The 25,450-nt window shown below is 45.2% G+C and overlaps 1 protein-coding gene across 1 annotated transcript; it reads left to right on the top strand.

Annotated features, from left to right (window-relative positions):
• Window positions 1-1,307: 1,307 nt before the first annotated feature.
• LOC117440711 (roundabout homolog 2) lies at window positions 1,308-23,377 on the top strand. Its single transcript, XM_034076944.1, has 3 exons — window positions 1,308-1,872; window positions 21,165-21,491; window positions 23,337-23,377. The coding sequence occupies exons 1-3, from the start codon at window positions 1,809-1,811 to the stop codon at window positions 23,375-23,377; spliced, it is 432 nt and encodes a 143-aa protein (XP_033932835.1). The 5' UTR covers window positions 1,308-1,808.
• The last annotated feature ends 2,073 nt before the right edge of the window (window positions 23,378-25,450 follow it).

The following is a 25,450-nucleotide window of genomic DNA, read 5'->3' as shown; positions in this document are numbered from 1 at the left end:
CTCCTCCGAGATCCATTGTGTTCTTTTTAACCAAATGTCTCTCAGAGGGGCGTGGGGAGGGGCTCCTTATTTTCATCTAAAGTAACAGACAGAGAATCAGCACTTTGGAAACAGGGCTGAAACAGAGGGGATTATGGGTAATGCTGTAATGATCTGTTTGGTGTTTCAGCCAAACACCTCAGAGACATGTTTTGTATATATCTGAGACCTATAATATATTGATGAAATACTGTATAATAGGGGAACTTTAAAAAGAATATTTAATGCAATATAACAGAATCGAACTTCAATTAAACTAAGAGTATTAAATTAAAGATAAATAATAATCGTACAAAGTGCTTTCAGAACACTCATTATACACACTGAAAACGCAATAAAACACAAACCAGCAACATATTATACGACACATTTTATAACACAGTAAAACAAACAGGAAGTTGACAAACATTAATTAAATCTCTTTAAGCAATTCTAAAAAAACTGTGTTTTTAAAACTGATTTAAATGACAATAAGCAGCAAATACATAATTTGACTAGAAAGCGTCTTTGGGATTAAGTACTTCACATGATTTAAATGAAATTGTTGTTACCATGTTCCTGTTTATTTTAGAAAATAAAGAATACTCATTAAAAAGCCCGATCAGTTTAGGTCGGGTGCGCTGGCCCTTTAAGAAGGTAGGATGGTGAAGTTGCACAACATCAACCACAAGCGAAGCGGAAGCCGGGTAAGAGTGCCTTCAAAATAATATTACACAATGGAAAAATCAAATGAGCATGTTTAGTGTAAAACTAATTTTCAACAATATGTATAATCACCATATTACTTTCATTGAGTAATATAACGCATTGCTGCCTGTGTGAAGGAAAGGCCACATTAATGATGAGGGTCTTTATATGTAGAATGATAGACTTTCTAAATATTATTTACTGAACAATAAGTGAAAACAATTGTAACCTGGGCCTGTTGGGAATGTAGAGACAACACATAATTGTAACCTTCATACTGTGAGAATAATATGTATCGAGCAATAGGCCTATCCATTGCATTGTTACACACCACACATAAACTGACTGTTAGTGTATGAAAAGGTTGTGATAGTGACTACATGGGGAATTACATAACAGTGTTTCAATTTAACAAATTGAGTTGATGAACTGTTACATCGTACTTCAGAGCGTTGCAAACACGTAGCAAAATAAAACGAGGGTTTAGCTACGTCGTTTTATTTTGAAAGCGCAACCGGAACTTCATTATCTTACTATAGCTTGTTTCATCGCAGTGTTGTGGCTGCGGGACCGTGCTGGTTGTGATGAGGCTGTAGTAATTCATTCCTAGCGGAGCAGAGGAGCGAACATAGCGGCTACACAGGACACATGGAGCCCTGTGTCTAACACATTGGACTGTTCCTCCCACTGCGAGGACTTCCTGCGCGTTGGGACTAACTCTCTGTCAGGGGGAGCCTTTCTGAGTGTTTCTCCTCTCTGTGACGGGAGAGAACGGGACTGAGTGACCGCTCTCTGCCGCCTCTCCTCCCATCACCTGCGGCTCGCGTTGTAAGGACTGTCCGCTGTTTCCGTCGCAGACTTTTGGAGTGTTATTAAAAGTTACTATGTTTGAACTTCTAATTTAATTCCATCCGGCTGAGATGCTGCCTGTGGAGTGTGAAGCTGTTTGCATCCTATATACCTGACCTCCTTGGCAGTGGCACGCCTGCTTGGATTTATCTCAGCTGCTGGACAGCCTGTCTGACTGCTTTTCCTGGAGACTGCGACCCACCCTTTCCACCTATGAAACATCTGAGAGGATAATGGAGTACCACCACACTTTGGTTCACCTACTGGCTTTATTTGCTTTTATAACTTTGGCACATGGTGAGTTTAAATGGGCATGGCTGGTTGTGTGTGGGTTGTGTGTGCACAGATGGAGTTGATATGATCCAAATCAGTGGCTCCAAACTAGGTCTGTCTCTCCAGGGCAGAAGACATGAATGCACGTGTCCATTCGCTCATCCACCCCGTTCCTTACTCCTTATGTGGATCCGACATGTTCTAAACCCTGTGTCTGATGTTGTGGGGAAATGAGTAATCCCCCTGCATGATGTCATTAAAAGGCCACTTAGACCAGCAGACACAAGAGTAGCCCATATGCAGCTTTCCTGTGTGTCTTGCCCAAGGGACCTTGGATTCACACCAGCATCTGCTCCCCACAGCCATCTGACTTTGCTGTGACTCTCGCCTGCTCGTTTGTCTCTATTATCAGGCCGATTAGGGGAGACGTATCCTGGGCACAGGGCACGGGGGGACAGAAGCAGTGTGATGCAGTTCTATTTACTGATGCAGTGTGCTTTAAGGGAGCATGTCACAGTTAGGGGTGTATTTCCCCCTGTGGGCAGCAGTGCTTAAACATTTATGATTTGTTTTTTTCCTTTTACTAACGCGTATTGGATAAAAGCCTTCTCCAGATGCTGCATGTCCTTCTATGTCCATCCCATTGTGCTCGTGTGTCGTATTGTGTAGATTCTGTAGTGCCGGTGAATGCAGAGCAGATGGATACACATGAAGTACACCGCTTAGTTTCCACTTTCCACTGAATCCATATTTGCACGTGTCCAAAGCAGCGTATTGGCCTCGTCAAAGACATGCATACCGTGCTGCTCATTGTGCTCCCCCTCACAATAAACTAGGGAAAGCTGCAGCGTCACTGCCGGCAGCCCATGAGCCAGAGCATGACTCTCACGGCTCCACTGAGTCATCTCCAGGTCCTCCGTCACAGATGTGTAACCTGTGAATCATGCTCGTTGTCAGCATACCGCGGGCCCACCGACACCACCCAGCGTGACGCACGGAAGCATGTGTTCCCGTTGCTTGTGGGATGTGATGGTGTGTGACAGCGTGGTGTCTGTGGGCCCGACCCACTGCCGAGGCTCCCTTTACAAGGCTGTGAACATCGGCTCTGAACCTCCGAGCATACGAAGTCAGCATCTGTGAAAGTGCTCCTTCAGTGACTCCAGATGCTCCTAAGGGACCACGAAGGGCTTCTTATTTCACTTCAACAAAACTCACTGAACAAAAAGCTTCGACTGTTTTTAGCCTTGTTTTTTGATTCATTGAAATGCACATCTGAAGAAGCATCCATCTCACATCCTGACTGAGCTTCAAGGTTCACTGACACATCTGGAACATTGACTTTACATGTATCATGTCGGCAGATTTCACATAACTGTACGAGGTGAGTTGATGGCAATACTATTACGTTTAAATACACACATATTAGGCCGGAGTCACGTTACAGGGTTCTGACTGACTGTCTCCGTCAGTCAACACCGCGTCTCCGGCAGCTCTCCCCAAAGAAAGGGGGGGGGGGGGAGACAGCTACCTTGTGGTCTCGACTGTCCCCAAACAGACCAGTTACAGAGCCAATAGCCCGTGCCAAGCCTTGATAGTGCTCGCACTGTAACAGCATCCAACTGCACTTCCTTTAAGGGGGGAGTGGGGGGGAGATAGCACGACGTCTCATTGTTCAAAGCGCCGTCTCCTGAAGTGTGTTTTCACTCGAGACACGCTGTCGTCCTCGCAGTAGAGGGCTTGGATGGATTGGTCAAGGACAGTTTGACAGGAGTTAAAGTGTTTGTGATTAAATACTCCTACAGATAATTCCCAGCAGAGTCAGGTCTGTCGTCTCTGCCCATTTGGAGGAACCTGCTTCAAACCCAATTTAGTGGAGATGAATGTGGTTACAAATCTGCAGCAGAATTGATTTGAAAGAATCAAACGGTGTGTTCCAATGCCAACAGTACCCTGATAGTTAGTATGCCAGATGAAGTTTATTCTGGTTTGTTTTGTGTTCGCACCTTTTATGGGATTTATACTTCTTTGTATGTTTTGTGAGCTGAGCTGTGTGATGTATCTCTCTGTCCAGCACTTTGGTCTGGAGGCTTTAAAGTGCTATATGAATAAAGGTGGATTGGATTGGATGTCATGTGTAAAGGTGTGGACAGCCAGTTCTGCAAACTAAGCATTATTATTATTTGTATTATGGGTTAATCATTCTGTTGTTATCCTTTGTTTACAAAGTAGTAAAGACAGGAGGTCAAGAACCACAAGTCTGTGATTCATAATTCAGGATTAAGAGGCTTGCACATGGACATGTTCTGCGACTTTAAATTATGAATCAAAAGCAGGACATCGAAACAAATCTATAAATCCAACCTACCTGCATGGCTTGATGTCCCTATGGGTGAGCAAAGTGTCACCAAGCATCCTTCACATCCCATTCCTTACACCAGTGTTTAAATACATCTTGTGATTGTACTGCTCTTCATTTAAAAGCCTTCACTGAAAAGACAGAACCAGTTTATCAGATATTATTAATTACAAAGATATTATTAATTTCACATTAAATGAATTACGATCTGGTTTATGTTCCATTCCAGTTTGCACCTGAATGCCTCCGTGAGGGCACTAGGGGCTCAGTGAGCCTTGTAGCTTAGCATGCTGTTGGTGTCAGTGACTTGCAGCAGTGCAGTCATGGCAGCGCAGAGAGGCACATACAATAACTCTGTGTGTGCTTCGGCACTTTGACACACTCTCAGGCAGTGTACCTGCTCCCCCCCCACCTCCTCCCATCTGTTCCCCACATATCAATTAGCCCTCAATAGCCCAGCGAGCACCGGCACGATGCACGACTATTGAGCCATATCTCCTGAAAATCGTTGAAGTACAATTTAATCCTGATTCCCGCTCACCGAGTGATGACAGTCCGAACGCCGGCCTGGAGCCACACACCCTCTTCCTGTCACTCCACTGCGTTAACCAGGCTCTCAGACTGCTGTTTGAAGCTTCGTTGCCTATTTACGGCTTTTTCAAAGCTCTTTGCTAGTTGCTAAATTTAGAAATAAGAAATAAATAATAATCAAAATAAGCAATCAAAGCGCTCGGGTTCAGCTGTATTTCTGTAAGCTCATTATGTTACCTTTGATAATAGAATTTCAGAATCCCAAATATTCATTACGCAACACTTTATTGACGTCTCATTATTAACAAGCTGTTTGTGCATTTCACTGGTAAGTGATACACACATGCATAACTATGTGCAACTACAACCGCAGGGTTAGATCACCTCTCCCAATAGTTCACATCTATCCTCCAGACGCCAGGAGAGACATGGGATAAAGCGGGTGGAGCTCTTTAACAGTGCTGACAGGATAAGTCGGCCATCCCTCTCCCTAAAGGCTCAGTGCCGCCGGCTAAGGCCCCTGCCTCTGCCTGCACGGCCCACCTCGGGCGTCAGACAGATGGATGGCCTGGTGTTAGGAGGGCTGCCCTCTATGTTGAGGGGGTGACACTGAGTCACGGAGTGAGCTGCCGTCCCTCTGTAAGGAAGTGTGGTCAGACTGTTGTTGCGCTGCGTTACAGAGTCAGATAATACTTTGTGTTGTATGCACTGAATCAAACCTGATTAGAGTGATTGAACCAAAAGTGACACGCATTACTGTGGCAACATGTCCTCATCAAACACAGGCTGCTTCAATCTGCTTACTTTTGTCTTCAGGGCTTCTAAAGTGTCCTTTGTTTGTTTGTGTACATGTGTGAGACAGAGTGAATGTAACATGTGTGTAATGATATGATCTCACACAAGGAGTATGACTACACACACTATTGACATTCTACCCCATAATACGAGCACTTCATGTTGGAATACTGGTTGCATGGCGGACAATTAAGTCAGAGGTTAACAAGAAACACATAAATATAGCTCACAACATGAAGAAGGGCAGTATTATATATATATGTTGGCTTGGATGCGGAATCCAGGGCAAAGAAAGCCTTAACATCGCATGTCAATGGCATGCAAAGCCTGGCTGTGAGTGCACAGTTACAACTGAAGGCAATTCATATCTTCTGGATGTTGGCAGTTAGAGGACATCAATGAAAGCATCAGATGCGGCTTTCACACCAGCGCGTTTCCCTTTCTAGCTTTTCTGCTCCCGCTCTGTGCACACCGCCCAGAGCCCGACTGGTGCTGCCGCTGCTGCGTCATGACGTCACCGTTTACATCGCTGATTTGCCCCCCAACGGCGCTCACAACAACAACAACTGCGTCGGGTCGATGATCGTGTTGCTTTTAATCACACAAAGCCAGATTAAATTAAATAACGACTTCTCCAACCTTATACTTTGCTCCAAAGTGCCGTGGTTCATTGTTTATTAATGTGTTTCTGCAGCATTTACCGACCGCTGCAGTGCTGCTCTTCCACGGGAGTTTATTCTCCCGTTAGCTCCCGGTTAGCTCGCACTGCAGCGGCCGCTCTAAAGTATTCACTGTCCGACTCACACAAGCAGCTGATGCATATCCCCAGTTCCCTTAGCCTAAGTGAATGTGTGTCAGTCTGAATTGACGCTGTTTGGTATCACAACGCTGTTATGAAAGTTTCTCTGGTATAAAACGGGTGATGTTGGCATAGCAACCGAAGCTAAACTGACTACTTGCTATTGCTATCCTATTGTGGCATAAACCGTTTTCTACAGGCACATTTTACCGGCGTATTTTTATTATGATTCTACTTGTGATAGTCGGACAGGACAACCTGTGCAGCCCATGTGTTGATTCCATCCGATAGCTGCAATAATACAAAACAACACGTCTGCCTCTCTCCACAATGATCGATAACAGCGAACGGATGGTCAAAGTAAGGTACAAATAAACAGAATCACACGAAGCCTGGTTAGTGCTGCCTGACTTTATAAAGTGTGTTTATAGGCACTACTGCTTGTAGGCAGGCATAACAGTCGACCCATGGGAGGTGGGTTTAGTTTCCTGCACGCCTCGACGTAAGAGACGTAAGCGACGCCACCTCTTAGCTCCGAAGCTCTTGCCTCCAGACAGACAATTTTTTGGAGCTGGAAGTGAACCGGATTCCGGAGCTAAGAGCCGGCGCCGCTGCGGTGTGAACAGGAAAACCCGGCACTTTTCACTTTTCAGGCTTCAGCCGGAGCTGAAAACGCGTTGGTGTGAAAGGGGCACTAGTGACTGAAACTGTCAAAGTGAGGAGGACGAAGACAGTCATTCCTATCCCCAGTGGAAGCATAGCTTTGCCTGTGGTTGTTCACTTTCCAGTGCAGGGTGATTTAATACGTCTAGCTGGCACAAATGACTAATCCAATCAGCAGTCTGTTTACACCAGTAACATCCCACCCTGTGTTGCTGTCGTGTCTGACCACCCGTCTGACATGAGCTCATGGTTCTCATTACGTGTGACTGGCAGGCAGCCGGTCAGACCATCGTGTCTACTACTTTGTATTGTCCTCAGACCTTTCCAGCTTCAGTTTGAAGGCGCTGAGTCAGAGGAAAGCCCACGGGTGATCTGCAGCTGTCACCGCCACCACTTTGTCTGCGGGTCGGATATATTTGTGAGAGTCTGGTGCGTTAAAGCTCAGCGAAGGAAAGAGCCAACTCATAACAGATCATTTTCAGCATTGGAGTATCAAGGTGGGGGGGGGAGGGGTTTTGACAGCCGCTGTCATGTTGTAATGACTGGCTTTACGAGTGACAGGGACAGCTCTTTTTGAAAAGTGACAGTTGCTGCCGCCGTGAGACGGACTGTTTACACACAGAACGTGACTCAGGATAGGAGGCAGCTAACGTGACTCTGTGCTTTCTGCAGCAGCCGTTTGATTGACGGTGTGGCATGACGTCCTGAATGGACATTCTTATTAAAGAAATGTGACTTTGGTGATAAGGCATTTAAAGTCCTCCACTTTGTATCTTTTATGTACAACTCACCACAGCCAGCATTTAGAGAAGTGAGGCAGCTGGGTGTGAATCGTTATATACAATCCTGTCTTAATCATACTCAAAGATTCAGAAGGTTTATTGTATGCAACTACAGTGTAGATCTATGCGTAATGGAAAACCTGGTTCCTCAACAATGCAATATAAATATATACTAGACATAATACAAATTAAAAAAACAACCACAATAAAAATCTTATGCCCTGTGGGATGAAACTGTCTCTGAGTCTGGTGGGTTTAGTCCGGATGCTGCGGGAGCAGACTGAACAGTGTGTGGCTGGGGGGATGGGGGTCTTTTGAGGGCTTTCTTCCTGAGCCGCTGGGAGTAGAGGTCCTCCATGGATGGCAGCTCCATCCTGGTGATGTTCTCTGCAGCTTACACCATCCTCTGTAAAGCCTTACGATTAAGGGCGGTGGTGCTGCCAGTCAGGATGCTCTCTATAGAGCACCTGGAGAAGGTCAGGATGCTCTCTATGGAGCACCTGGAGAAGGTCAGGATCCTCTCTATGGTGCACCTGTAGAAGGTCAGGATCCTCTCTATGGAGCACCCGGAGAAGGTCAGGATCCTCTCTATAGAGCACCTGGAGAAGGTCAGGATGCTCTCTATGGAGCACCTGGAGAAGGTCAGGATCCTCTCTATGGTGCACCTGTAGAAGGTCAGGATCCTCTCTATGGAGCACCTGTAGAAGGTCAGGATCCTCTCTATGGTGCACCTGTAGAAGGTCAGGATCCTCTCTATGGAGCACCTGGAGAAGGTCAGGATGCTCTCTATGGTGCACCTGTAGAAGGTCAGGATCCTCTCTATGGAGCACCTGTAGAAGGTCAGGATCCTCTCTAGGGTGCACCTGTAGAAGTTGCAGAGTATCCTGGGGTCCTTCTCAGGTCGATTAAATGGAATCCTTGCGTCCCTCACTTGCGTCGTTTCCCTGCGTTTAGTCCCTCCCACCAGGGAAGCAGGAGAGACGCAAGGAAACCACGAGAAGCAGGGAAATGAGTTTTAAGAGCAATGGGACGTCCTTTCCTCCGGAGCGTCACGTGAAGCGACGTCCGTTTGTGATAACGCCGCACAGCTGATCGTCTGACAGCAGCCAGCTCCCCGCCTCTGTTAGCACACATGTACTGACACAAACATGTGTATCAGATCAGTGCATGCACTGCATCGTCCAATCAGTGAGCAATACACAGTAAGGGGACGGGGAGAGTGTCTGAGGATTCAATCGAAGGATGGTCTGGTGGTTCCTCCATTATCGCTCCTCGCTCCTCCGGCAAAAATAAGGCCATTGGGACGCTACTCAAGATGGAGCAGACAAATCAACTTCCGGTGAGACCGAGGAGCGAGGAAATGAAAATAGTCGACCTGCGAAGGTTCCCTGAAGTCCATGTTGAACCTCCTCAGCCTGCGGAGGAAGAAGAGCCGCTGTCCAGCTGTTTTGGTGATGGTGTTAGTGTGATGAGTCCATGTCCGGTCCTCAGTGATGAGTCCATGTCAGGTCCTCAGTCAAGAGTCCATGTCAGGTCCTCAGTGAAGAGTCCATGTCAGGTCCTCAGTGATGAGTCCATGTCAGGTCCTCAGTGATGAGTCCATCTCAGGTCCTCAATGATGAGTTCATGTCAGGTCCTGAGTGATGAGTCCATGTCAGGTCCTCAGTGATGAGTCCATGTCCGGTCCTCAGTGATGAGTCCATGTCAGGTCCTCAGTCAAGAGTCCATGTCAGGTCCTCAGTGAAGAGTCCATGTCAGGTCCTCAGTGATGAGTCCATCTCAGGTCCTCAGTGATGAGTCCACATCAGGTCCTCAGTGATGAGTCCATGTCAGGTCCTCAGTGATGAGTCCATCTCAGGTCCTCAGTGATGAGTCCATGTCAGGTCCTCAGTGATGAGTCCATGTCAGGTCCTCAATGATGAGTTCATGTCAGGTCCTGAGTGATGAGTCCATGTCAGGTCCTCAGTGATGAGTCCATGTCCGGTCCTCAGTGATGAGTCCATGTCAGGTCCTCAGTCAAGAGTCCATGTCAGGTCCTCAGTGAAGAGTCCATGTCAGGTCCTCAGTGAAGAGTCCATGTCAGGTCCTCAGTGATGAGTCCATCTCAGGTCCTCAGTGATGAGTCCATGTCAGGTCCTCAGTGATGAGTCCATGTCAGGTCCTGAGTGAAGAGTCCATGTCAGGTCCTCAGTGATGAGTCCATCTCAGGTCCTCAGTGAAGAGTCCATGTCAGGTCCTCAGTGATGAGTCCATGTCAGGTCCTGAGTGATGAGTCCATGTCCGGTCCTCAGTGATGAGTCCATGTCCGGTCCTCAGTGAAGAGTCCATGTCAGGTCCTGAGTGATGAGTCCATGTCAGGTCCTCAGTGATGAGTCCATGTCAGGTCCTCAGTGATGAGTCCATGTCAGGTCCTCAGTGATGAGTCCATGGCAGGTCCTCAGTGATGAGTCCACGTCAGGTCCTCAGTGATGAGTCCACGTCAGGTGCTCAGTGATGAGTCCATGTCAGGTCCTGAGTGATGAGTCCATGTCCGGTCCTCAGTGATGAGTCCACATCAGGTCCTCAGTGATGAGTCCACATCAGGTCCTCAGTGATGAGTCCACGTCAGGTCCTCAGTGATGAGTCCACGTCAGGTCCTCAGTGATGAGTCCATGTCAGGTCCTCAGTGAAGAGTCCATGTCAGGTCCTCAGTGATGAGTCCATGTCAGGTGCTCAGTGATGAGTCCATGTCAGGTCCTCAGTGAAGAGTCCATGTCAGGTCCTCAGTGATGAGTCCATGTCAGGTCCTCAGTGAAGAGTCCATGTCAGGTCCTCAGTGATGAGTCCATGTCAGGTCCTCAGTGATGAGTCCATGTCAGGTCCTCAGTGATGAGTCCACGTCAGGTCCTCAGTGATGAGTCCATGTCAGGTCCTCAGTGAAGAGTCCATGTCAGGTCCTCAGTGATGAGTCCATGTCAGGTCCTCAGTGAAGAGTCCATGTCAGGTCCTCAGTGATGAGTCCATGTCAGGTCCTCAGTGATGAGTCCATGTCAGGTCCTCAGTGAATAGTCCATGTCAGGTCCTGAGTGATGAGTCCATGTCCGGTCCTGAGTGATGAGTCCATGTCAGGTCCTCAGTGATGAGTCCGTGTCAGGTCCTCAGTGATGAGTCCATGTCAGGTCCTGAGTGATGAGTCCATGTCAGGTGCTCAGTGATGAGTCCACGTCAGGTCCTCAGTGATGAGTCCATCTCAGGTCCTCAGTGATGTGGACATGGAGGAACCTGAAGCTGCTGACTCTCCACCGTAGTCCCATTGATGGCGATGGGGGCGTGTCCCTCTCTCTGCTGCTTCCTGTAGTCCACAATCAGCTCCTTGGTTTTGCTGACGGTGAGATGGAGGTTGTTATCCTGGCACCAAGATTTCAGGGTTCTGACCTCCTCTCTGTACGCCGTCTCGTCGCCGTTGGTGATCTGGCCGATAACGGTCATGTCGTCACCAAACTTGATACTTCAAAACCAATGTTCCTTAAAATTGTCTTAAACAATGTGAACACACACCTATCCACTTTCCCCTTCCTCTGTAATGTTATCACACGCATACATAAGGCTCCTCCACTGCTATAGTTACACGTGCTGAGTGTTCATTTATTATCACGGCTCATTCACATCATGGCATCTTAATCTAGTCTCCTTAAAGTGCCAGCAGTATCATCATGAACAATGATCAATGCATTTTATAAAAAGTGGCCTTCAAGGACGCTCCGCGGATCCATCCAACAAGAAAGAGAAAGACAGAGCAGCATGTCAGTGAGTCATTTCAGAACTGCCCATCATCATTCTCTGCTGAAGCTTAATATATACATTTCAAGGAGATCATTTCAAGTTTGACTTGGAATAAAAATGAGTTTAAACTTTAAATCACTCCCATCTTTACTCTACTGTTTTACACTCTGACATAGGTTATCAAATATTATTGCTCACAGTTAATGCGTCATTTAAAACAGCCGCCTGAGTTCATTTATTTTAATAGTACGTTAATTGTTTTTCTTTTGAGGTATGGACTCAGGAAGTCCCTGTCTCGACCCCTCCCTCCCTCTGAGGGACTTGTGGTCCATGTGGTCAGACGGGTAGATAGCAGACAGGCTGTGTGTGTGTGTGTGTGTGTGTGTGTGTGTGTGTGTGTGTGTGTGTGTGTGTGTGTGTGTGTGTGTGTGTGTGTGTGTGTGTGTGTGTGTGTGTGTGTGTGTGTGTGTGTGTGTGTGTGTGTGTGTGTGTGTGTGTGTGTGTGTGTGTGTGTGTGTGTGTGTGTGTGTGTAGCTAATCTTGAAATATGCTACCATGGGACAGGAAACCTTCACATTTCCCCTCAGCTGTAAGAGCTGCCTGTGGTGTCCAGCAGACCCCGGAGGATTCCCCCCAACCAGCCCATTCTGTTCATTGCTTTGCCTTTACTGGGTTAACCTAAATGGAGATGGGAATGGATGACATGTTTGTAGGCCGACCTCAACCTTTTTTTTTTTCCAGTTGAATTCTACTTAAAGTTCAGGGTAATCAAGTGTTAAAAACATACTGTACATTTTTTTCTCCAATAAATGGATTTTTTCAAAGTCAATGAATAATCGCATTTAATAATCGCAATTACAATTATTGACCCAAATAATCGAGATTATGATTTTTGCCATAATCAAGCAGCCCTATTTTTCCATTGGATTTACGTTTTGTACAGCTTCAGTCTTAACGCGTTAACACCACTTGTGTAGTAGTTGAAGTGTAAATGCAATCTAGGTAAAGGCTTCAGTGTTATGACATTGTAATAGTCTCATGTAGCCACTTAATCAACTGATGTACATTCACCATAGGGTATTAACTGACTTATTTTATGTCGTAAAACAAAAGGTGGAAATCTCTTCAGCTTGTGTTAACCACAGACCTTATTTAGGGCATCTGACAAAAACACCGTTACAAAAACCGTTGCCTTTGAGGCGGAAGGACCAGAAGTGGTAATGGAGTCATTTGGTCTAGGGACCACTGTGTTGTTCGATAACTGGTGATAATTGTTTTGCTCCAGTTTGAAGATGTACTCTTAAATCCCTTGCTGCAGTATTCTCCTCTACTCCCTCCAATCAGAGCAAACTCTAATGAGTAGTGGACATGTGGTTCCCACATACAGTACATAGAGAAACCTTGCTGGAGTCAGTGGAGAAGGTGTGGCTCGTTACTGGCGGGCTACTGGAACTCATTCTGACAACCTTTGGCTGGATTTGTGAAAACTTGATGGCTGCTGGACTGTGTCTGAGTCCTCAGGACGGACTCGTGCCAATGCTACTCTCAGTAGCATTCACAGTTTTCTGGATGGGAATAGTTGAGCCAAACCAACCTCCGCCGTATGGATGTAGATATTGGACGTTTCTCAGAGTCCAGTACTCAGTATTGTTAGTATTTATTATAATAATATGTTGTGTTATTCGTATTAGAATGTGCTGCAAGGAATGTACTCCACACATTCAAAGAACACTGTTAAATGTTTCTTGAGATGCTTTTCTGCCCGTTTAGAGTTATTTTAATATTTGGAAACAAATCAAAATGAATCCCAAGCCTCTCAGCCATGTTTTAGCACGAGTCGGACCCGTCTGTCTGTCCCTGTTGGACCAGAAAGCTGCTTCCCCAGTGCAACAGTCATTGGTGATTGTTTGGAGTTCTTATGGAGTTTCAAGCTTTGTCCTCCAAATGTCCATGAATGTGTTCACAGCCCCAAGAGAGACATGATGAAAACACCCAATGTCCTTTTGCAAAGTTGACCCTTCCCATTGCGATGCTTAGCCTCAACACAGGCTCAATGAAGAGGCTTGTCTCAGTGTGGCTTCACTTTGCATTCTCATGCAAGAGCCCCATGTTGTCGTCCCCACAGGGTCAGAGAGGAGGGGGCTGCAGAGAAAGCACTTCAGCCCGTCTCCCTCACGGCCGCTAATTTAACTTTGAATGCACATTTGCAAATTAATTCCTGTGGCTTCGGTGGAAATCGAGGGAAGGAGGAGGAGGCGACAAAGCCGTAAAACAACAAATTCTTTAAGAGGGAGGCCGGCAAGATAAAAATAATTGCAGATGAGGGGGAGAGGGGGAGATGGGGGTAGGGGAGTTGTTCTACCGCCCTCTCCTCTGCTACCTTTAGAGATTAACATTCTGTTCAGCAGAAGGAACTCTTTTATATTTGAATTTCAGTTGAAACTTTTTTTTGTCACATCGGGTGAGAGGCTGGTTATCTTGACTGCAGTGTGAGGGTTAGCTCAGCTTAGCCTTATTTTAGCTGCTAAGCTAGAGCATGGTTTAATATTCCTTTTTTACCACACCTCCAGAGATAAGGGGTGCAGGCTTCTGATTTACTGCAGCATTCTGATTGGCTCTCAAGGCCTTCCTGCAGAATGAAAAGCATGTCTCCCCCTGTCTGGGAGGGAGACGTGATGGGGCCGAGGTGCCATCCATGCTTTATGTCCTCTCCCCTGCAGGGTGGGAGTGAGCATGGCTTGAGAGCGAGTCCTGCTGGACCTTCAGCAGAGCAGCGCTGAGAGTTTACTGTATATTTCACATCAGGCCAACATCTCAACATGATGCCACGTGCTTGACAAAGGTGTGCAAATCAATGTGAACATTCAGAAACCTGTCAAGGCAACACTGACAATAGAACATATTTTTGGGAATCAGTAAAATTCACAACACATCACGGAGACGTCCCCTGTGTGTTCCCTAATCAGGCTACATAGTGAACACACACATCTGTGCTGAAGTGAGAAGAGCAGAGCTCGTGGGTTAGGGTTAGGGTTAGGGTTAGCTAGCTGGATAGCATTCGGTGAACATAGGTTCGTTGTTGATCTATACTTGTTTAGGGCCAACACTTTGAAAGGAGATATTTCACAGTACTATAACATTGATATTTAAGAGGGAATTAGGACCCAGTTAACAAAGGTCCGTATGCAAATGGTACTGTGTTATTAAACGGATTGTATGTTTAAGTACCTTAGATTTTATGTTATGTTCTTGTTTATTTAGATAGTATCAAATTGGAATCAAGGATCATGGATTTTCACTGGTATTGGTATTGATTATGACATTCCTGTTGTTGCAACATACCTGGAAAATACTGCTCGAGAAATGCAGTCGAGCAAAGGTAAAGGTTGAAGTGGATATCGCTCTGAGATGCAGAGAACAACCTGTCATCTTAAACTGATATCTTGTTGAAATGAACTTTTCAGTGTTCAGTACCATTGTCTTGGAAGAGTGCTGCGCCCCGCCAACGGAGCCCCCCCCCCCATTGAAATTCAAGGTGTTAAAAAAAAAAGAATTATACATTTTTATATATAGCATCAAATTGCATCTATATCTACTGTCACTTTTCACATTGAACATGTGATCTTTTATTAAATACACTAAACGCTTTCATTTTAAGTTGTGGGTTTAGTGTTGTTGACCCTAAGAAACACTGATGCATTAATCAATAACAATAATCCGCAGCTCCTCTCTCTGCTCCAGAGGATTTAAAAATATAGAACATTGCATTTATATCCCAATGCTGACGATTTCCCATTCAGGCTGCCTTTCAATGCAAGTCCACCGTCCTGGAGCTGTGTGTGAGTTACTGGCTTGTTGCTCTGATGCTGCTGCTGTCAGAGGAAGTCAATCTGCTTAAGGATGAAAGCCCACTTGTGTCTGTGGTGAAATAAAGCTAGGGGAGTTGGCAGGGTTAGGGGGGGGGGGGGGGGGGGGGTCTGCTGCAGATCTTTGGCAGTGGTGCTCTGTTTTTGATTTCTATCAGCAGGGATCACCAAGCCACTTGTTCTCGTAGGAGATGAGAATAGGCTGTGACTCAGCACTTGTCCCCCCCCTCCCTTATAGAGAGGACATTGCAGCAGAGTGTGAGCTCCCTTTGGCTTCTTCAAACTGGTCTCACTTATTTTTGCACACTATTTCTCCGTCACCCTCTGGCTTAACACTCTTCCCATTTTCCCGGTCAAAATGTCTTTGAAGTTGTTTGACAGTAATTTCCTCTCTGTGTATGCATTTGTCTTAGTGTTTGAATCTATTCACATAGTGAAGACCTTTTTGATTTTGGGTCTGTCAGTTCGGAGTCTGAGTGGAGAGGATTAAGGGAAAGTGCTTTGTTTTCATCTGCTGTATTGACACATAAATAACTTTGTATAAAGACAAGCTAATGGAATGTTGGCTAACTGAGGCAAGTGCCATGGTGTGACATGGTGTGAATGGTGGGTGTTTCCTAGGGCTGAGAACATGTTAATCAAGCTATCCAGAGCCCTTGTACCCTGTAGCGAGGATTCCTCATGTTTTCCAAACCATGTATGCACGTTTTTATTTTGAATGGTCACTTGTCAGTTTTCTCCGCTAAAGTCAAGATATTAAAACTGACAGGAGGGCTGACAGCGACCAGACTTATTAAGGACATCACACACACATCCTTCAAGTGTACGACACCATTCTTTTCGCATGGGAATTAAGTGACCCTTTAATCTTTTCTCCATAATGTCAAACACACTCTGGCTCTCACTGTCTGGAATCTCATCCCTGTGCCTCGTTGGCTCATAGCTTTGAGAGGTTCTGCCACCCTGCTGCAGAACTCCACGGACAGGAGAGCTAATAGGCCCTTAGAGGGTCCGGACTTTCCTATCAGACAACCATTCACACTCTCCAGACTCCAGCTGTCCTGATTTGAGTCCATCTTTCCCAGCCTTATCCGTTATCACGTCTACACTCACTGTGAGCTACAGCCGGGGAATACTTGAACTTCAGAAATGTAAATGTCCCCGAGTGCAGTCAATCTCTATCAACTGGCAGATCTGCTGCTCCACTGTCACACTCATGTACAGCCTGCCTGCAGCACGATCGCTATCATTACAGCGTGGATTCTGAAGACTCTCAAAATCATCTCGATTCAGTCACAGTTATTATATTTCTGTATCCCCAGGCTGAGCTGTGTATGACGTCCCAGAGCAGGACGCACTGCAGAGGGTAGCGGAGAGATGCTTTCAGCCGGTCCTCAGATGAGGCGTATCATCTGTAGCTCAGTGTGACGTTTAGCTCCGTAAACGCTGTGGTCTCTAACTCTTTAAAAACCTTCACTTTACATTCCACATGGCTTGTTCCAACCAGCCTGGACTGTAACGTTTATGGATGGCTCTTAATTACTCTGACCTGCTGACCCCCCCCCCCCCCCCAAACCCTCCCAACCACACACACTCATTCCAGCCATGATATATGATACCTTAAAGCTATTAGATGAACAGTCCATAGTTATTGCTCAGAAACACACAAGTAGAAGCTGTTGCAAGGTTATGGCTATATTAAGATGTTTTTTTCTACGGGTCGTTACCTTGTAAAAAAAAAAAAAAAGAGACATTTAGTCCAATGTCCCAATATCCAATGCTGTAATCATGGATTATAGAATACAAATAAAAAAACATCACAGAAAATGTTGTGTTTTAACACAGGTTACATTGAAAGTAGTTAACCTACTCCATGAAGACTCACCCGACCACTGTAACTACAACCACTTCCATTCTTATGAATCATTCATCATGAGAATACATGTAGGAGCACATCAAATATAGGATATTGTACGCATATTCTAATAGTCAGCAGACTAAAGTATTAGAAATAATCAAAACTATTGTTGATGACGCAAAATCAATGTCACAGACAGTATATAAAAGATGTTCAGTTGAATTGTTACGTTTTTAAACAATGCAGCTGTTTGACCTCATGATGCCTCCCATTCAACACATACAGCTAATATTCTGTTAATGTCCAGTTAAGAAAACAAGATGAGACAGAGAAAGGAATGTTTTTTTCCCTATAATGTCAGTGGAATATAACATAAATGGTATATTTAAACATTCTGCTGCTGGAAGTAGATTTCAGACATTAACCAGCTGCAATTTGATTCTTGCTAAGAGCAACATCAAAGCCTCAAAACCATTTCCTCCGTTTTTCAAAACTTCCTATTTCTCTATCTCGTGAAAGTAATTGCAGTGAGAGCAGGGCAATCAGACGGCACTCTATATTCCATCAGCCACAGGAACTAGCTCCATCTTAATTCCCTAAACCTCATGCAGGATGTGTCCGTTTGAGGGCAAATATTCAGACTCATTTATTCCTATGGATTCAATCAATCAATCAATCAATCAATCAATCAATCAATCAATCAATCAATCAATGTTTATTTATATAGCCCAATATCACAAATGTTACATTTGTCTCAGTGGTCTTCACAGTGTGTACAGAATATCAGTATGACAATACGACACCCTCTGTCCTTAGACCCTCACATCGTACAAGGAAAAACTTCCGGAGAAAACCCAGTTTAAAGGGAACATGGGAGAAACCTCAGGGAGAGCAACAGAGGAGGGATCCCTCTCCCAGGACGGACAGACGTGCAATAGATGCCGTGTGTAAATTGAAAAGATAATACATTTGCAACATAGGTAGTCCAAATGTTTGGAAATGCATGTGTGTATAATAGGAAGATGAATCCACGAGGATATCCATCCAGGACCGATGATCCAGGACCACAGCCACGACTCAAGATCCAGCGCTCGCGATCCAGGACCGCAGGATCATCCATGACTCCGGATCCCAGCGTATATAGACACCAAAAAGAAAGACATTTGGGGAAGCTGGGTTAATCGGAACATGAGTGTACACAGGTATAGACAGAGAGAAGGAAGAAGTAAGATGTCCCCCGACAAACTAAGCCTATATCAGCAAAACTAGGGGCTGAATCTAATCAGCCCTAACTATAAGCTTTATCAAAAAGGAAGGTCTTAAGCGCACTCTTAAAAACGGATAGGGTGTCTGCCGCCCGAACACAAACTGGAAGCTGATTCCACAAATGTGGAGCTTGATAAGAAAAGGCTCTGGCTCCCATTGTACTTTTAAAGATTCTAGGAACAACCAACAACCCTGCATTCTTGGAACGCAATGCCCTAGTAGGACAGTAGGGTATAATGAGTTATTTAAGGTAAGATGGCGCCTGCCCATTAAGGGCTTTGTAGGCGAGAAGAAGAATTTTAAATTCTATCCTGTGTTCTATAGGGAGCCAGTGTAAGGCAGCCAGAACAGGAGTAATGTGGTCCCTTTTCCTAACTCTGGTTAGTACACGAGCTGCAGCATTTTGAATCAGCTGAAGCGACTTGACTGACTTCTTGGTACTCCCTGATAATAAAGAGTTACAATAATCCAGCCTAGAAGTAACAAATGCATGGACTAGTTTCTCATCTTCTTTTTTGTCCTCTGTGTGTTCTGTTTCAAAATGTAACCTTAAGCCAAAGTGATGTTATAGAATAGATAACCAAACATGTCAGTGGACCCCTCCATCACAACCTTATAGATAAATAGATCTATACTTTCTTTATCCAAAGTTTGGAAATGGTTTTGTCACAGCAGCATTTTGACAGTCAATGTACAAGAATAAGTAATTGTAATTGTGTTACTTTTGTTAACTATTTCACAGTTTTTCTGGGCCCATAAAATCAAGGTTCTTAGCGGTCCAACAACCAGGCTGAGTCGGGCTGAGTATGCTAAACTAGAGAGAGAATCGCTGGCAAGGGGGCTACAACCGCTTCAACGCGTGTATTTCGGTTTTATTCACGGCATTCATGTTGTTATTCTACAGTATTGTTGTTTTATAGTTATTTGTTAATGTATATAACCCAATTTGTGTTATTTGTAATTGAAAAGGATATTGTGTTTGTTACTTTCGTTGCAGTTGTATATGTATCAAGTGTAATTTGGCTTGGCTTACTATTTTTTATGGACATGCTTTTATTTTGAAGGAGAGTTAGCGCTGTTGACAGGAAGTTGTTGTTGCTATGGAAACAACGTGACGGAAATTAACGGAGAAAAGTAATATCTACATATAAAGACGGAGAAAGTAAACGATAACGTTTATGGTTAAGTGTTAGCACCCCCGAAGAGGCACAAGCTCTTACGTTGATATTGGATATTTCAATAAATTCAATTTGAAGAAAACGAAAAATGATGTATGAAAAGGAAAGACAGAGGGCAACAAAAAGCAATTTCAAAGCTTGCAAAAACCTGTGGGAATAACATCGCCTGCATCTATAGCTGCATCTGTCTAGTTCTTCATTTAGTTACTAGGAAAAAGCGAGAGAGTCTGCAAAGGGCATACACACTGAAAGGACACAGCATTTACTTTGATTATTGTAAATAAGAAACCTCACAGAGCTTTGCAAATGACTTGCATACAAAAAAACACTTTGAATGTTTTAAGTGTTTTCAAAAAAAGTTTGTATTGGGGTTGGTTGTATATGTTGGTATTTTAATATTTCAGTATTTCAGTCAACCCACCTTCCCATGAGCGTATGCATAGCACAGGTCCTCCCTGTTTATTCCCCTCTACCGCGGGAGAATTGGGTTTTGTTTTCAATAGATGCAGAATCTAGAGCATGTCATTTCACACGTCCTCTTGATTTATATTTTAATATAACTGTTAGGTAATTACACGCTTGCTTCCCACTGCCATGTTTCTGCAATACAAGTGTCTGAGGCTGTTCACACACCAAGCACCAGGGGGTTGGAGTGTGCTCTTATGGGCTTTGGCTAAAATGTATACAAATACAGAAAATAGGTTTATCTTATTCTTCGTACACCAGTGCAACCACACTTTTTATATCCAGCATGGCATCTGTGAACAACCTGAATGTTTGTCCTTTGCAATCTGTTGTGGCTTTGGTTTGGAGATAAGTTGGTACAAGTGTCAGTCCTGTTGCTGACACAAACAGCCATATTCTGTAACATGTGTGTACCATAGAAGTTGTTACCGTGACATCACCCATTTGGTTTGTCAATTCATGTTTTGAAGACTAGAGTTTGGCTTTCTAGTTGGCACCTTTTATAAACCAGGAAAACATGTTTCCGATTATTCCGACACAACATTAATGCAGCTCAAAAGCCCTTTCTGCCAATGTTCATTGAAGTGAAACGTCCTTTGTCTTATGTGCTCCAAAAGGGTCATTATAAATACAAATCTGGCCAGTATTCTTTTTTTGCCATCTTGGTTTGCCAAACTGAAGGCTGCACATGTAATGAGCAATGCTGTGGTGGCAGATTCAAGAATACTTTAACCTCGCCCTTCAGAACATTCACTTCTTAACAACATGTTTACTGAAGCAACAAATCAAGTGAGAAGTAAGGTAATTGTCTCGTAAACTCGCCCACTGCTGATCCTTAGAGAGAGAGCTGGTTCTAGAGACTTCTGCATTATGTTGTCTCTTCAGACTCAGGGGGCTGCTACTTGATTTGCACCATCAAAACAAAGAATGCTCACTTCGGTGCTGACATTTGGAGGAACTCAAGTTGAACCCTTTCTCTTTTCTCTTACCTCCAGGATCCCGCCCCAGGTTAGAAGATGCCGCTCCCCGGGTTGTGGAACACCCGTCTGATCTCATCGTGTCTAAGGGTGAGCCGGCCACCCTCAACTGTAAGGCGGAGGGCCGGCCCACTCCAATGGTGGAATGGTACAAAGATGGCGAGCGCGTGGAGACGGATCGAGAGGACCCTCGATCCCACCGGATGCTCTTACCCAGCGGCTCCCTCTTCTTCCTGAGAATTGTTCACGGGAGGCGGAGCAAACCTGATGAAGGTCTCTATGTGTGTGTGGCTCGAAACTACCTGGGAGAGGCGGTCAGTCGCAACGCATCGCTGGAGGTGGCAAGTAAGTCAGAGAGCCTCACACACACGGAACAAAAAGGAACCGTGTGTGGGTGTCATGATATTCCACACTCTGGTGGCACGTTGGTAGCACTTTCTTTCCCCTACGGTGCCTCAGGTACTGAACGCTCATGAATAATGTGGTCCTGTTGTCCCGGGGATAATAGATCATGTGTTTGGGATGAGCTCAATTCTCGCCAGGGGGATTTGTTACCCCCTAAAATGCTAGATTATGAACATCATATTCATATTGAAACTGGCAAACGGAGCGCTGGGTACTTAGCCACCGGTGGCTTGGCTAAATAACTGAGCTCATAGCTAATGCTGCCGACCTGAGGTTCCATTGAGATACACTATGATGGGAGAGGAACAATGATAACGTCATGAACACACAAACAATGACATGGATAATATAGAGCCATTTTCTAATCTTATCAAAAACATGCAGACAGTTATTATGAAGTTAATGTGGGCTAGGGACATCCCTGTGTAGTGGAATACAGGCGTGTGGCGCAGTGGCCTAGTGCGTTGGTGTTCAGATCAGGGGAGCACAGGTTCAAACCCCACTGCAGTCAGCATGTTGTTGTGTCCCTGAGACACTCACCCCACATTGCTCCTGTGTGCTGAGTCGCTTTGGATAAAAGCGTCTAACAAGTGACATGTAATGTATTACAAGTCTGTGTATAGGCAAGACATTTACCTAGATTAGGTTAGTTTTATGTAATGCCAGTAATATTAACCAAATGAAATCACAGATTGATTTCAAGAGTAATACTGTGAGAGTGCAGGAGTGGCTTCAAAGGACTCTCTCTTATAATTAGTACTCGGCTGAGTTAACTTCAGACACCAGCCCTGACCCTGGTGTCAGATCTCCTGGCAACTTGCACTTGAGATCCACCCACCCCCCACCCCCACCCTCCTCTCCGGACTCCAACACTTCATCCTATCTCCTCCCCAGCATCCTCCCCAGCCTCAGAACCGGCAACAAGCTCCAACGGACATTTTGTATTCTTTTCTCTGCACAACAAAGCTGCTTCTGATCAGCAGCACTTGAATGAAATGCAGGTAGGGCCATCTCAAGCTTTAACGTTAGAAAAGAACCATAACGTATCCTCTAGCTTTGTTTTGACAGCAGCAGGTAATGAATACATGGAGACAGTTTGTATGAATTAAAATATAAAGATGAGTTTATTTATTTATTGCTGTTAAAAATTCCCTTCTGCCTTCTTTCCAATAGAACACTAGTGAATGCCAGATATCATTGGCAGTGAGTGAATGTACTGATCATTATGTGATATTGACAGCCTTCTCACAGAAAGAACACGTGCCTTTGTTGTCCTTATACAACCTAAACAGAATAACTTTAAACGGCATGCTTTTAGCGGTTTTTGCAGAGACACCAGTGAAGTTTTAAATAATTCCTCTAACCCCTGAATCTTGCCTCTCCCGATTGAATCTAATATTTAAAAATAGAGAATAACTCAAACCCGCTGAAAGCAGTAAAAGAAACTCCACTCCAAATAAAAATGTGTGAAACTCCAGAGTCAAGCACCTAACAGCCGGCATCATGTTGCCCTGAAAGGCTGCAGCCCTTCATTTAATAATCCATCTGAATCCCCCCTGGCTGCCCCCCCCCCATCACCTTTTCTAAAGGCTGCATACCTTTCACCTTGCCATAGCTCTGCTTAGGTGCTGGCATCAGAAGCTGCTGGATATTAGAGATATTGCTGATATAAGCCGTATAGCAGAGGTTTTGTGAATCACTTTAAAAATAAAGGAATGAAGTAGAAGACTCCCCCTGAAGTATCCCTAATGTTTTCTCCACTGCACTCCTTGTTGTGTCGTGCAGCAGCCTTCTTTGCGGTGGCAGTGTTTCCCTGTGTGTTCTGAGCCTGTTGGTGGAGTAGCAGTGTCATGCAGTCTGCACGGCCTCCCAGCTGATCACTTCATCTGTTCTCCGTAGAGCAAGCTTCCTGTTGCTTTTCCTCTCTGCTCCTGCTCCTTCGGGAAGAGCCTCTCTGCAGCGGTCTGCAAACACACACTCGCAAAGGGACCATGTTGTGCCCAGCAGTCGTTCTGACGGGTAGGACTCCCTTATCCACCGTGGTGGAGAGGAAACGGCAAGTGTGGGTTTTACAGCAGTGTCTGTCTGCAAAGAAACACCATTCCACAAACAGACCTAACACTGAAGCTGAAAGTAATAATATTAAGTTTAAATAAAATGAGGTTCAACTTAATATTATTGCTTTCAGCTAACCACATTTCAGTGTGCCTCCGGAGGAAGCAAGAGGTTACAGAGAACAAACACTGGCCAGTGCCAAAGCTCCTGCCAACCCCCCCCTGCATGGTACCAATGGGGCCGGAGATAAGTCCACAGGCACAGGGGCCCGCCCGGAGCAGAGGGGCCTCAGCGTGGCAGCAGGCTCTCCGTGGCACTCTTATCTGCCCAGGCTGTGCCTTGGAAGCACCGAGGGCACACTGGGAAGAGTGTGAGTGAGTGTGTATATTTGGTATCAGGGTGGGAGCCAACACAGTGGGAAGGGTGGAAGGTTCAGGAGGTTTAACCCCTTACAGTCCATCTGCTGCAGGCTGAGAGGCAGGCGGGGGGGCACTGCACTGCACTGCAACATGGAGGAACTGGCAGAGTGTGTGTGCTGACCAAAGCACCTGGCAGGAGTGTGTCTGGAAGTGGCTTATGTTGTTGTGTCATATGTTAATCTCTTCGGACATGGAATCACGGGGCACAGATATCTTTCGCTGAAGACGGCTTGTCTAGCATGTAGGATTGAAGCAGGAGTTGATTAGCGAGACTTTAGAGGTCGAACTAAAGCTTCACTACACATTCCATCTTATAGCTATAGTTTAAAATTGCAGTTTTAACTTTGAAATCTATCTTTTGAAGATCAAACCCCCTTAGCTTTAAATGTGTGTTTGATTTCTCACTGACAAAAACATATGTAAAAAACATACACGGTCTCCACCCTGAACGCCGTCAAGTAAGTAAGTAAGTACAACTTTATATAGCACCCTTCTCAACACGGATGTACAAAGTGCTTTACGGTGCAGTACACAGGACACAATTCACAGTACAACTATAACATGTAGAATAAAAGGCATAAAACAGCAGCAGGTAATACATAGGATAAAACATAGGATAAAACATACGACAAAACACCCATAAAAGACAGCTACTAACTCACCTCCTCCTCCTCCGACGACCCAAAGGCCTGTCGGAACAGGTGGGTCTTTAACCACCCCTTACAAAAGCCTTGGGGCCACCGCCTCAAAGGCACGGGCACCCTTAGTCTTTAGCCTGGTTCGGGGCACCCTTAGGAGGCCTTGCTCAGAGGACCTCAGGGCCCGGGTTGTGATGTGCGGCTGGATCAGGTCATTGATGTAGGCTGGGGCTTGGCCATGGACAGCTCTATATGTGAAGACCAGTACTTTGAATTGGGTTCTGAGATGGACAGGGAGCCAGTGCAGGGCAGAAAGGATCGGAGTGATGTGGCATGTGTTTTTGGACCGAGTGAGTAATCTGGCTGCAGCGTTTTGGACCTGTTGTAACCGGTTGAGGCAGGAGAACAGAGCATTACTGTAATCAAGCCGGGATGAAATAAAGGCATGGATAGCCATCTCCAGTTCTGCGTTGGATAGAACCCCCTGAGCTTGGCAATGTTCCTGAGATGGGGAAAACAGGTACGGGTCAGAAGTGTTATGTGTTTGTCTCGTAGCATTGACTGATCGAAAGTAACACCCAGGTTTTTGATATTTGCCCACTGAATGAACCCAGGTGGCTTGCTACCTTAGAGGCGATGTTATCAGCTGCCAAGATCAAGACTTCCGTTTTCGATGCATTGAGCTGTAGGAAGTGCTTGACATCCACTCCTCAATTGCAGACAGACATGTGATGAGGGTGTTTACTTTTTCCATGTTGACGGGTTTGAAGGAGAAGTATATCTGGAT

This window comes from Pseudochaenichthys georgianus, unplaced genomic scaffold (genome assembly GCF_902827115.2).
Source record: "Pseudochaenichthys georgianus unplaced genomic scaffold, fPseGeo1.2 scaffold_1142_arrow_ctg1, whole genome shotgun sequence".
Classification (NCBI taxonomy): Eukaryota; Metazoa; Chordata; class Actinopteri; order Perciformes; family Channichthyidae; genus Pseudochaenichthys; species Pseudochaenichthys georgianus.
Note: the sequence above shows the minus strand (reverse complement) of the source record. Positions and strands in the feature narration are given on the sequence as shown.

What these genes read in the sequence shown, in the direction of transcription:
- LOC117440711 (XM_034076944.1), top strand. Translation starts at nt 1,809, where the DNA reads ATGGAGTACCACCACACTTTGGTTCACCTACTGGCTTTATTTGCTTTT. An exon ending in TTTTATAACTTTGGCACATG is followed by an intron (nt 1,873 to 21,164) that starts GTGAGTTTAAAT and finishes TCTTACCTCCAG; the next exon opens with GATCCCGCCCCAGGTTAGAA. An exon ending in CGCATCGCTGGAGGTGGCAA is followed by an intron (nt 21,492 to 23,336) that starts GTAAGTCAGAGA and finishes TGTGTCGTGCAG; the next exon opens with CAGCCTTCTTTGCGGTGGCA.